We start from the raw sequence: 12,753 nt of genomic DNA, 5'->3' as shown, positions 1-12,753 counted from the left end.
TGAGGAGTGGCCACAGGAGGGCGCTTTCTAGGAGCAGGCACTGGAGGGCGCTCGAGGGAGATGGTGGGCTGGGCTCGGGAGTGGCACTGGCGATTCATTCCTGGGAACCGGCGGGGAACGGAGATCCATTTCTCGCCTGTGTCCACTCCACAAAGGTGGCGAATTCAGTTTGAGGGCCATCTTCGTACGACTGCGCTCTGCAAGCAGTGTTGAGGCTGGCGTCATAGAACGCGCAGAGTGCGTCGTCCGGATAGGTGGTGAGATGGGCCACAGCCAGAAACAGTCTGGTATAACCCTCGAGCGAATTTTCCCCCTGCTCCAGCAGGAGGAGGATGAATTCGGGTCGAAGGAGGGGATCCATAGGGCACACAACGGAAACAAAAAACTGAGTAAAAAGAGAAACAAAATGGAGGGTACAAACGGAGGTAACTGTATCGGTCGGGTCTTCTGTCACAATTCACTCGGGGAACAAGGAAACGAGGTGTACTTGAATAACACAGTCTTTAATAATCCACAGGAAAACTGAAAAAAGGAGGACATTAAACAAGAAGCCCCGACAAATAAGAACTGAAAGGACTAGGGCTTTTAAAGGCAGGATAATTGGGGTGGAGCGAGACACGTGGAATCAAATTAACACAATCAACATGAGGAAGAAACAGGGTCACAGGGGCAAAAACACACACAGAATAGTCCATAATCCTGACAACAGGTCACATAATAATAGGACACATATAATTGTGTAATTGCATTGCATTATATATAAAAATTTTTGCATATGCATTATTTAGTTTTGATCGTGGAGATAAGCATTTAACTACAACCTTTCTAAGATATATTATTAGAAGACAGTGACAACTGATATTTATATGCATTTTATGTAAGTAGTCTGCTGCTATACAGTTATATAGATATTAGATATCTAGATATCCTTGATTTACATTACAAGCTATCAGAATTTCATCTTTTTGGCCATATAAATATCAGCAAATTGTATATTTTTGCTTAGTTTTGGTCTCTGAATAAAACTTTTTTCCTCCTGAAGTATGAGCGCCAAATTCTCCTCTATCATACTACATGAGCCTAAAAAGCCTAATGTATCGAAAATGATACTTACAAAAAACACATATGCACTTTTTTTACCGGTTCAATAAACCATATTATAGGTTCAATACACCATTTAAAACAAAGTTTTTTTCTGACTATTATTTCATGTCAGGTTTTAAAGGGTTAATGTTTTTTCCCTTAATAACTGTGAGGATTCTGATTGAAATAATTGCAAACAGCTGCAGCTGCCTTGAAAGGAGATTTCATAATCACAGAAGGGTGCTGACAACTGAGTTAATTTTTTCCACACTGAAATTTCTGAAAATGCCTCAATCACGTTACTGTGCATGCATAAAATGTGATAAAAGCTCAGTAAGGTGATACAGAGAGACCACATATAACAATGTTCTCATGCCATTATTTTGGTGCGAATATTCAGCAAAATATTTCACCGCTCACTGGTGTGTCCAGGTCACACTCAAAAACACCATTCCATGTATGGTATGTATGTAAAATAAGCAATTGTCATGTTTTGCCACAGGACAGCAGTTGCAAGTACATTTTCTGTCATATTTTTAGAAATGTAATATGAAAACAAGACTTTAACAAGACTATGAATGTGAATAGTCACAACAATGCTGGTACATATCTATGGGTACAATATGTGTCACATGACTAAACACTATTCATAGTTTTTGAATACCTCAATTTTCACAGTTCACACTACAACGAGCATTTTCTAATTTATCCTCTTGGGAGAACGTCTTCAGAAACACTGTGTCAGTGTCAATGGAAAGGCCAAAACGTAGAGAAAAGGATGCATTTTCAAATTTATCCAGATTAATGTTGACTTAGACTTGTTGACCAGGGAGCTGAAGCCCCCTTAAATAGGGTCTGAGTATCACAAAAACAGTATCAGTACCCAGTTTGTCTTTAAAAAATGTAATCATGTATATCTACCTCTGATAATTTTAGATCTGTTTGCTGGATGAACACATGGAATTAAATACACAGGCTATAGATTACCTGCTTGCAATGCCTCCAGATATAGCTAAACACAAATATCATCACATTCCTTGATTATTTACATTTAGTCTCTCCCTGACACTGACTTGCTCCAAAAGCTCAACAAAATAGTGTGCAGGTGCTCTTGCTCCATGGCAGTTTGAGAAGCCATTATTACAATGTCACAACTTCCTCAGACAATCAATTCTAATTCCCTTTGCGGCTATCTCACTCTGCCATGCTCATTCACTGCTCACTGCTCATTGGCTGCTTCTGATTAACAGGCAGACCAATTACATTGCAGAAATGACTTCTAGATAATGTTGTGTGAGTCAAATCTCAATTTATGATGAATTTATTAACACACACACACACAGACGGGGAATTGTGGGGACATTCCATAGACTTCTATTGTTTTTATACTGACCAAACAATATTTTTTAGCCCGTAACCCTAAACCTACCCCTTACAGAAAACTACTACTGTTTGCAGTAGGGTTAGGTTACACTTTTTAGGTTACCTGTTTTACACTTTCAGATAAACATAATTTACTAGTTTTAATAATTTTCTTCCCTCGGGGACCGCAGGCTGGTCCCCACAATGTAAAAAATTTTAGGTTTTACTATCCTTGTGGGGACATTTGGTCATAAACAAGTACACACACACACACACACACACAGCAGTACACTCTTAAAAATAAAGGTGCTTCACGATGCCATAGAAGAACCTTTTTGTCTAAATGGTTCCATAAAGAACCTTTAACATCTGAAGAACCTTTCTGTTTCACAAAAGGTTCTTTGTGGCAAAATAAGGTTCTTCAGATTACAAAAAGGTAAGAAAGAGATGGTTCTTTAAAGAACCTTTGACTGAATGGTTCTTTGTGGAACCAAAAATGGTTCTTCTATGGCATCGCTTGAAGAACCTTTTGAAGCACCTTTATTTATATGTAGTATATGCTGGTACTTAAAGAACACTGAGTAGTACTTATATACACTTAGCATTTTTTTTATTAGTACTGCATCTTTTCCAGCAGGAAATTTGAACAGCTAATGATTTTAAATAAATGTAAGAAATATACGTTCTTGGGGATCTGGGACAGCGATATTTAAAGTTATCAGTAGGAAATACTGCTCTCTCAGGAGTGACTAAGTCAGTCAGGCAGTAACTGGCGAACTGGTTCCCTATACCAGATGGCACAGATATTTTCAAACATAGTTCCCTTCTTACAAGTGAATTCAAGAGGTTCAGCAATGAGTTACATTTAACAGATGTTACAGCATAAGTTCTAAAAAAACGCCAAACGTTTAATCCTCACCTGCAAATTCTTCATCTATGTAATAGACTTCATTACTGTAAAATGACAGTAATGTATTGGTTTTATTGTATTGGTTGTAGTATATTTTCACGTTAGCGTTCAAGCTTTAAGAGACAGCTTTAGGGATGGCAATATCCTGTGGGTTTTCAGAATCCATAAATCTGTGGCAAATCTGGCATAAACAGTTTTATTTTTCTAATCTTGTAGAAAAGTCATGGCAGCTATCATAAGTCAACATAAACACAACAACAACATTAAATACATACAAACAGGGCCTGCAAAATTACTGGAACCACTGACGTGCATTAAAATATAAAAGTGGCTTTATCATTGTTGAATATTCTTTGATCTGAAACATAAGAGAAATCTGCCCATTCAAAAACTGGCAAAAAAATCAGAGATATACACATAGGCAAGATTAGAGAACATACATGAATGAAACTGAGTTGCAGGCATTTATAAACCAGACAATGCACTACAAATAGTGTATTGTCCACACAGGAAGGACCACAGTTGGACAATTGCAGGAGCTTACTGCAACCTGCAATTAAACACCATCTCCATGCCAACAAACCATTTGGAAGGATTGCCAGAATAAAAACCTTTTGCCCTTGCCAGCTTGTAAGTGCCCATGGCTTCCTTTTGTTAAAAAAATGAAATTGGCTAGTACGGTGAAAAACACACAGCTTTCTGGCATAGGTTTAGTGCAAAAGGGTATACAGACAATAACCAAATCTCCCTGTGAGGTATGATTATTTGGTTTTAGTTTCAAAACACCTGGTAATCTTATTAAAATACCTCTGGACTCCAGATTAAATACCAGTTTTGACATCAACATCTGGATGCCAGTGCCAGTAGGCATGGAACATTTTGTATCGTATGCGTGTATACATATTTAATTTTACGCTGTCTGGAAAGCTTGATTCTGACTGGTCAGTTGTGACATTCCGAGGTTTGTTATGCCACGATAATGACCGTTGTCAATAACAATGCTGAATAACAGATCTCTCATCCAGGTATCTGAGGCAAGAGCATCTCTTATGTCTCTAATATCACACCGCTGACTTGCCCTTTCATACAAATGCATCTGGTACCATATTGCGTCTCACTTATCAGCTGCACTGTCATAAAAAGTGCAAAGATTTTACCTTTAGGGGTATAACAGCTTGTCACTGGGGCAGTGCCCTCAAAGGGACACCTTTGTAAATTCTTTACCCCTAAAGGGTGCATATTAGTACTTCAGAGTAATAATATGTTCCCTTAAAGTAGTAATATGTACTCTTATGGTAAAAAAAGCACCATTTAGGGGTAAAGAAGGTACAAAGGTGTCCCTTTGAGGGCATTGCCCTAATTTCTATATTTTTGGACAGTTTTTGGACATTTTTTTCTAAGAGTGTAGTAATGCAGTAATAGTAGCAGCGGTTTTCTAATATTGTTGTAGTGATTGTTTTGTTGCCAGGATGAATGTAACACTTAAGTGTCAATTTTTCAAAATTGAGATTTATGCATCATCTGAAAGCTGAATAAATAAGCTTTCCATTGATGTATGGTTTGTTAGGATAGGACAATTTGATTAGACTGAGATACAACTATTTGAAAATCTGGAATCTGAGGGTGCAAAAAAATCTAAATATTGAGAAAATCGCCTTTAAAGTTGTCCGAATGAAGTTCTTAGCAATGCATATTACTAATCAAAAATGACGTTTTAATATATTTACTGTAGGAAATTTGCTAAATATCTTCATGGAACATGATCTTTACTTGTTCTACCATCTTTAGATGTTCTACCAAAGAGTGTTCACTAAGTCCTGAATGCATGATTGATCCATATCAAAGATAACTTTAAATAATTTTACCTTATAAAACATTAGATTTATCTCAGTGGTTCAATGATCAGCAGATAAAGTCCACATGCATTTTTCATTGCCTTCTCTGCAAATAATTGAAATGCAATGCTTGGTAACTGCAACCAAACCCTCACAGGCAGAACGCAATGATCTTTGGGTCTGCTGAGTCAGAGAGTTTAACGGGGTCTGCTGAGGAGGGCTGGAGCTGGGATGAATGATTCGAAGAATTCTCAATGCTGAAAAACATTAAGCACTCTTGTTGTACAACTCTTGCATTATTGACAAAGACTTTCCTGCCGAGTATAAATACATACATCAGAACTCTGATCTTAATACACACAATGTGCTTTAGTGGCATGTCCTGCAAAGAGCACTGGAAAACATTCTTTTGAGCTATTTGATTTTTTTTTTTTTACTGAATTCAGATCAATTTTAATAGCAATACTTTCATCAAGTTTTGTGAATTGTCTCAAGCAATATTCATTCAGTATTTAATAATTCACCACTAAACATGACCTGTGCAATATATAAACTCTAGGAAAGCAGTCCATGTGCAAAAGTAATTACAGATAAATCATTCTGAGCTAGTACAATAATGAAAAGTTCTCAATTGGACACTTACCATTATAAACACCACTGATAGAAGTCTAATGTGTTCCGGCTGTTCAATCACAGCATCAGCGCCACATCACCTTCATTCCTGCGCTCCTCATCCATGCAAACACAGTATTATTCCTGCATGTAAACCTTCTTAAAGTTACTCTCATCTTAACTGGACCGGTGTATGCATGAGATGCATCCAAAGTCACATTGTTTAGTGACTTTCCCTAGGTTTATTCTTGAGTTTCCATTGCAACGTTTCCAAAGTCTCAGAACAAAGCTCTGATCTCTAGCAACACGTTGCAGGAGGACGGTGGACTTGAGAAGGGAAAGCAGAGTGGAGGTTTGGAGAGGAATGTGCTGTGTAACATGAGAAGAGACTTTAAAAAAAAAACATACTGAGGAGATTTATTGTCCTGGGCTGGGCGCTTCTAGAGTTTACGGCGTATTGCTGATGCACAAATGTTATATGTGATCTTCATTTGATTTTTGTGTAAACAATATCCTCAGTCAGAAGACAATTACATTTACGGTGGTAACTAATTTCCATCAAAGAAGTTACAGCTACAGTTAATGTTGTGAAAACATTTCTGTGGGAACTTGAAATGTGAAATGTCTTCCACTGTCATCTAAAAAAAAGCATTGTTTGAAGATCCCATATAAATAAATGATCATTTCAGAGTACTAACAATACGTTACTTTGGTGAAACAGAGGAAGGCATGTAGGGCTTTGTAACACTGTTTCACTTAAATTTTACAAAGAAAATGAGTTATACCAGTTGTATTATTCAAATTTTTTTTTTCACATTTTGTTTCACTATCCATAAAGAGTACATCTAGAAATGATTTAATGCACCTTGAGAATGTATTTTAGGACTATACTGTCCTCTTCTGGGAGAATGGTGAGTTACAGAAATAGGAGATGATTGGGAACCAGGCGAGTATGTTGAGCAATATAGTCTCTCTTTATAATATCACAAATGAATCTTGTTTGGAAGAAGAAAAATAAGAAAACCAAGTGGAGCCTCAATGAAAAAAACAACAACAAGAAACAAAGATCAAAGCCAACAACACCTCCAAATCGGCAAAGAAGGAAGATGCAGAATATGTGAACAACTGTATTTATTTATTTGCAAAATAGCCTCACATTTACTGAATTTTAAATAATTCTGTAATATTTCAATAAACAATAAAACACTTCGGATTTGAAAACCTTTATGGATACTTGTATACTTGTTTTACATTTTCAATAATATTGTGGCTGAATTACATCTAATAAAATCAAATGCATGTACATAGGTATGCTCTATATACATTTGTTTAAAATGTTTCTTTGACTTGCCATCCTTTGTCTTACTCCAAAGAAAACATATTACAATCATTCCTAGTCTCCAATAAAGGAATTTAGATTTTTATGTTTAAAATGAATAGATTTTTCAGATCTATATAGAATATATTTATTATATGTTTGTTTGGCTGAGCCTGGTTTCTCCTAAGCCCCCCCACTCCATTTCTGTCACCAATGGAGTTTGGGTGCCTTTCCACTGTTGACTTTTCCCTTTGTACAAACACTGTTGGAAGAGAACTGAACTGAGCTGGACGATGACATTAATGAATCAATGCTGAACTGACTTTAACTGGAAAATTGACTGTTTTCTATTGTTCTATGTATAGAGCTGCTTTACAGCATAATTGAATTTTGATTGCATTGTTGAAACATTATTTTCCTGTTTAACACTGTAAAGCTGCTATGACACAATCTGTGTTGTATAAAGCACTATATAAATAAAGATGGCTTGACTTGTCTATATAAAAAGTGTCCTTAGAGTTAATTTTACTTACTTTAATAGCATTAAATGCCAAATGCCTAGATCATCAGTTGAAATACATAATCACCAGTCCTCACTGCACTGCCATTAACAATCATAACATTTATTAGTACTATGACATATTTCATCCAAAGACAACGTGTGCTGAAGAGCACATGCAGAAATACACATGTACGATACATAAGGGATGATGCAGTTGAATGAGACAAACATTAGATACAATACACAATCAAAACATTGTCATGACCTAGAAGATATTTTTACTGTAAATATGCTAAATTATTTTCTTTGTCTTCAGTGTTTTCTTTCAAATCCACAGTACAAGACTTTGCTACTGCATTCCTGGACTAGAAAGACCTGTACACTGCCTTTTTTGGATAGAATGACATTGAATACAGGTTTTGAACACATTTGGTGTTCACATCAGGTGTCTTCTTTTTAACCTTAGCACCGCTGGACCTTCAAGACCTTCAGGATCTAAAATTAAAATCTTTCTTTAGCAGGTACATCTGCATTGACACATCAGCATATCTCCTGGTTTACAAAACCTCCCTAAGTGGGACACTTGACCTACAGACGAGAACTCAGTATAAAAACCTCAATAACAAAAGCGCACCAGCGCAATGACGAGGTACGTGAGGGTGATAATTGTCAAAGCAGAGAACAGCAGGAGGAGCCCAGTGAAGAGGACGTTGTTTATGGGTAGCTTGATGATTTTCCCTTCGGCTGGGATCATGTTGGAAAGTGCAAGCATGTAGCCTAGGGACCAGGCTATACTGGTCTTATTTACCTGTGAAACACAAAGAGACATACAGTATGGAGAGGTCCAGTTCACACCAGAGTTCTGATAGACAGAACTGCTTTGCTGGAGGGGGAGAGAATATCACTGGTAGATATTTGACATTCATGCACTGATACAGCACATAGGCTACTAGATTTGATGTGTGTTCCTCAAAAATCAGGTGCTAAGAAATGCATTTACTGTGAAAAGACATTTGAAGGATTATTCTTGGTTTATTACACACTGTAAATAATCTTTTTTGTGTGACTTGCCATTTCTTTGTAATTATTTGTAAATTTACTAAATTTAGTTTTAGTGACTTATGTGCAATGTTTGCAATGTTGTAATATGTATACAGTGCAAAACATACAAAATTATTAGAACACGGCATATTTAAGAGGTTTCAGTTGTTTTTGTTGAATTGGCCATTAAAATACCTGCATAAAACGAACTATTTTCTAAACGACCTGCGACGGAAGGAATCTGCTGGACCATTGAAAATGATGGACTGGCCCCCTCAAAGTCCAGATCTCAACCCCATCAAATTTGGGGCAAGTTGGAAAATAAACTGGACAGATCTATTGTACATTCAAAAGAAAGCCTTTGGCCCCAGTTCCAGAAGGCATGGGATAACATTAGTGTTGAAGTTCTCAGGAAATATATTATATTATTATAAATATATATAGACACTATGCCAGAGAGATGTGCTGTTGTAATTGCTGCAAAAGGATAAAAAGAGTGCGACTCACTTCATTTGATTTTTGTTGTGCTCAGAGCAACCATCTGCATGTTTCATGAACATTATGAAATGAAATCATATTTTGAAGGCCAAAAAAAAGGTAAATATTTTCAGATCTGTCAGGTGTTCTAATAATTTTGGCCACCACTGTATATGTATATATGTATGTAATCTATACATTTCATATTGCACAGAAATGGTTAGTAAACAATTATTTCACTTTGTGGCTATAAGAATTTGGAACTGCCCATGCACTTCCATTGTAAATGCTTTACTGTAAACCAGATTTTTTAAATTAATTTTTTGTGGTAATCAACATTATACTAAAATGCTGTTGATAGAGCTTAACTTGTATTGAACATGGAATATTCATTTAATAGGCTTCTATTGCATAATCTGATGCTACAAACGTTTACTCTTCTCCTTTGTTCATGAAGCTGTATTAATGTGTCAGAACTAAAAAGAAAGAAAACAACTGGATGTGTGTCGGCATATGAAAATGCTTTGAATGCAGCTTGATAATATAAATTACATATTTTCCTCTTTTGATATATATCTGGTTAAAAGCAGTACTGAGTTCCCTATCGATACTTCACTTGTACTGTGTCTGCTAAGATGCTTTGGGGAAAGCGGAGCTGCACAAGCCTATGGCGACACAATTTGGGTGGGACATCTGGCTATATAAGTGTGTACTTCGCCATAGGATCCTCAGATTTCTTCTCCTTCAGCGACAACTAAGTTCTTCGCTGACCTATGAGACTCGAAGCCTCTCGCCGTAGAATCACCTTCGCAGCGAATCAAGCTGAACCAGCGACCCTCTGCTCGGCCGATTCGCCGCTTCACTGCCACCTTCAGCGTCGCAGCAGCAGTGGACCAAGCTGATCCCCTGCCGCCATCCGGCGAACCAAAAAGAGCTTCTTTCTAAGAGGTAAGTTCTAAAAGACCAAAATTTCTAGCGACGTTGTTGCAAATGTCGCACTGCGAGTGTGGCTCGTACACAGAATCTTGCATGATGCAGAAGAGCAGTGAGTGCATCGCCTGTCTGGGCAGCCCCTATGCAGAGACTGCACTTCACTGAAACGGAATGCTCTCGCTGAGAGAATGAGTCCTGCTCTTCTCCACTCGCGGACGGCCTTCATTGAAGGCAGCTCCACTCTCCGTTTATGCTCTTTCAGCGATCCTCGGAGAAAGGAACAGCGGAGTCAAGGAACTAAGCAACCAGGTCTGAGCGATCGCATGCCGGCACTGTACCTGCGTGCTCGCTCTCCCCGCTGCACTTTGATCCGCCGCAGAAGGGCAGTGAGCTGTGCGCTCACTGAGACAGAATGCTCACTCAGAGCATAAGTCTCGCTCTTTTCCGCTCCTGGACCGCCTTCAATGAGGCAGCCCCGCTCTCCCATTTCTCCTCTCTCAGCGAGCCTCGGATAGAGAAACAGCGAAGTCTGGGAGCTAAGAAACCGGGTCTGAGCAATCTCACACCGACACAGAGCATGCGTGCTCACTCTCCCCGCTGCGTGTCGATTACACGGATGTCGCTTACACATGAAGATCAGCGCCCCTCGTTACATCGAGCGGCACTATCTTCTTAGGCTGATCGAAGCAGAATGCTGTCACTGACAGCTTCGAATTTACGGGTGTGTCGCTATGACTGAGCTCACAGAGACGGGCTGCTTTTACCATGAAAGCAGTCTGTCCCTGTTCGTTCACCGAAGACGACCCCGCCTCCCTGCTCTCATGTTTCTCTCCTCCCAGTTACCTCGGAGGAAGCAACGGCGAGCTTGCGGGTTGAGTGATCAGGCTTGAGAAATTTCATGCTGGCACACATCATGCGTGCTTGATCTGCCAGTGTGTGTTACACGTGAGGATCAGTGCCCCTCATTACACCGAGCGGTTTAATCCTCCTAGACAGATCAAAGCAGAACGCCGGCAGCTTCGCATTTGTGCGTGCGTCGCTGTGCCCTGCCTCCCCCGCTCTTGTGTTTCTCTCCTCCCAGTTACTCAGAGGAAGAAAGGGCGAACTCGCGGGGATGAGCGATCAGGCATGAGTGATTTAACGCCGGCAAAAGCCCCCACGTGCATCACTCTCCATGCAGCTCTTTGATCCGCCAGTGTGTTTACACGTGAGGATCGGCGTCTCCCGTTGTCGAACGGTGCAATCCTTCTATGACGATCAGAGCAGAACGCTACCACCAATGATTCAATATCGCTGACAGCTTCGTATTTGAATGAACCTCTCGCCTGGGCCACGCTGAGGCTTCGCTCGCTGAGACAGATCGCTCTCACTACGAGAGCTCATGTCCCCGCCCCTCCCCTCGTCCGCCACGAGCGGATCTGAGAGAATGCGCTCAGCACTTTTGATCTACCTGAGTGTTTACACTTCTGTTTACACTATACTCCTGTTCTAATGAGTGGTTTGATATTTTTAGGTGGATAAAAAGAGAATGCTGTTCGTTCGAAGACCCCCGCGATTCAGCGGCGTGGTTCCCACCTCGGTTTAGAGCAAAGACGCACACGTCCTGTGCCCCGAGGTGATGAATTTGCTGGCGATAGGAGCCGTAGAAACGGTTCCCCCTGCTCAAAGCGAGTCAGGCTTCCAAGGCCGCTATTTCCTTGTCCCCAAAAAGGATGGAAATCTAAGGCCCATCCTCGATCTTAGGCACCTGAACCAAGCCTTCATGAAACGGCTGTTCAGGATGATTACATTGAAACAGATCCTCTCGCAAGTGTGCCCAGGGGACTCGTACTTTTCGCTGGATCTGAAAGACGCCTACTTTCACATCCAGATAGCCCCCCACCACAGACAATTCTTGAGATTCGCCTTCGAGGGAGTGGCATATCAATACATGGTCCTTGCCTTTGGACTGTCCCTAGCTCCTCGCACTTTTACGTAGTGCCTATTTGAAAATCTGGAATCTGAGGGTGCAAAAAAATCTAAATATTGAGAAAATCGCCTTTAAAGTTGTCCGAATGAAGTTCTTAGCAATGCATATTACTAATCAAAAATGACGTTTTAATATATTTACTGTAGGAAATTTGCTAAATATCTTCATGGAACATGATCTTTACTTGTTCTACCATCTTTAGATGTTCTACCAAAGAGTGTTCACTAAGTCCTGAATGCATGATTGATCCATATCAAAGATAACTTTAAATAATTTTACCTTATAAAACATTAGATTTATCTCAGTGGTTCAATGATCAGCAGATAAAGTCCACATGCATTTTTCATTGCCTTCTCTGCAAATAATTGAAATGCAATGCTTGGTAACTGCAACCAAACCCTCACAGGCAGAACGCAATGATCTTTGGGTCTGCTGAGTCAGAGAGTTTAACGGGGTCTGCTGAGGAGGGCTGGAGCTGGGATGAATGATTCGAAGAATTCTCAATGCTGAAAAACATTAAGCACTCTTGTTGTACAACTCTTGCATTATTGACAAAGACTTTCCTGCCGAGTATAAATACATACATCAGAACTCTGATCTTAATACACACAATGTGCTTTAGTGGCATGTCCTGCAAAGAGCACTGGAAAACATTCTTTTGAGCTATTTGATTTTTTTTTTTTTCTTGATTTCCCTCAATTTTTAATACCA

General features: G+C 39.4%; 1 protein-coding gene across 1 annotated transcript in view; it reads right to left on the bottom strand.

The window, feature by feature from the left end:
- gask1a (golgi associated kinase 1A) overlaps positions 1–6,000 on the bottom strand; it is a 29,878-nt gene extending 23,878 nt beyond the window's left edge. The window contains exon 1 of the mRNA XM_016232753.1: positions 5,834–6,000. Coding sequence (XP_016088239.1) covers positions 5,834–5,836 — 3 coding nt within the window. The 5' untranslated portion in view covers positions 5,837–6,000. The remainder of the gene's footprint in view (positions 1–5,833) is intronic.
- Positions 6,001–12,753: the final 6,753 nt, after the last annotated feature.

The sequence above is a fragment of the Sinocyclocheilus grahami genome, unplaced genomic scaffold (assembly GCF_001515645.1).
Source record: "Sinocyclocheilus grahami isolate Dianchi unplaced genomic scaffold, SAMN03320097.WGS_v1.1 scaffold418.1, whole genome shotgun sequence".
Classification (NCBI taxonomy): domain Eukaryota; kingdom Metazoa; phylum Chordata; class Actinopteri; order Cypriniformes; family Cyprinidae; genus Sinocyclocheilus; species Sinocyclocheilus grahami.
This window is presented reverse-complemented; position numbering and strand designations above follow the sequence as displayed.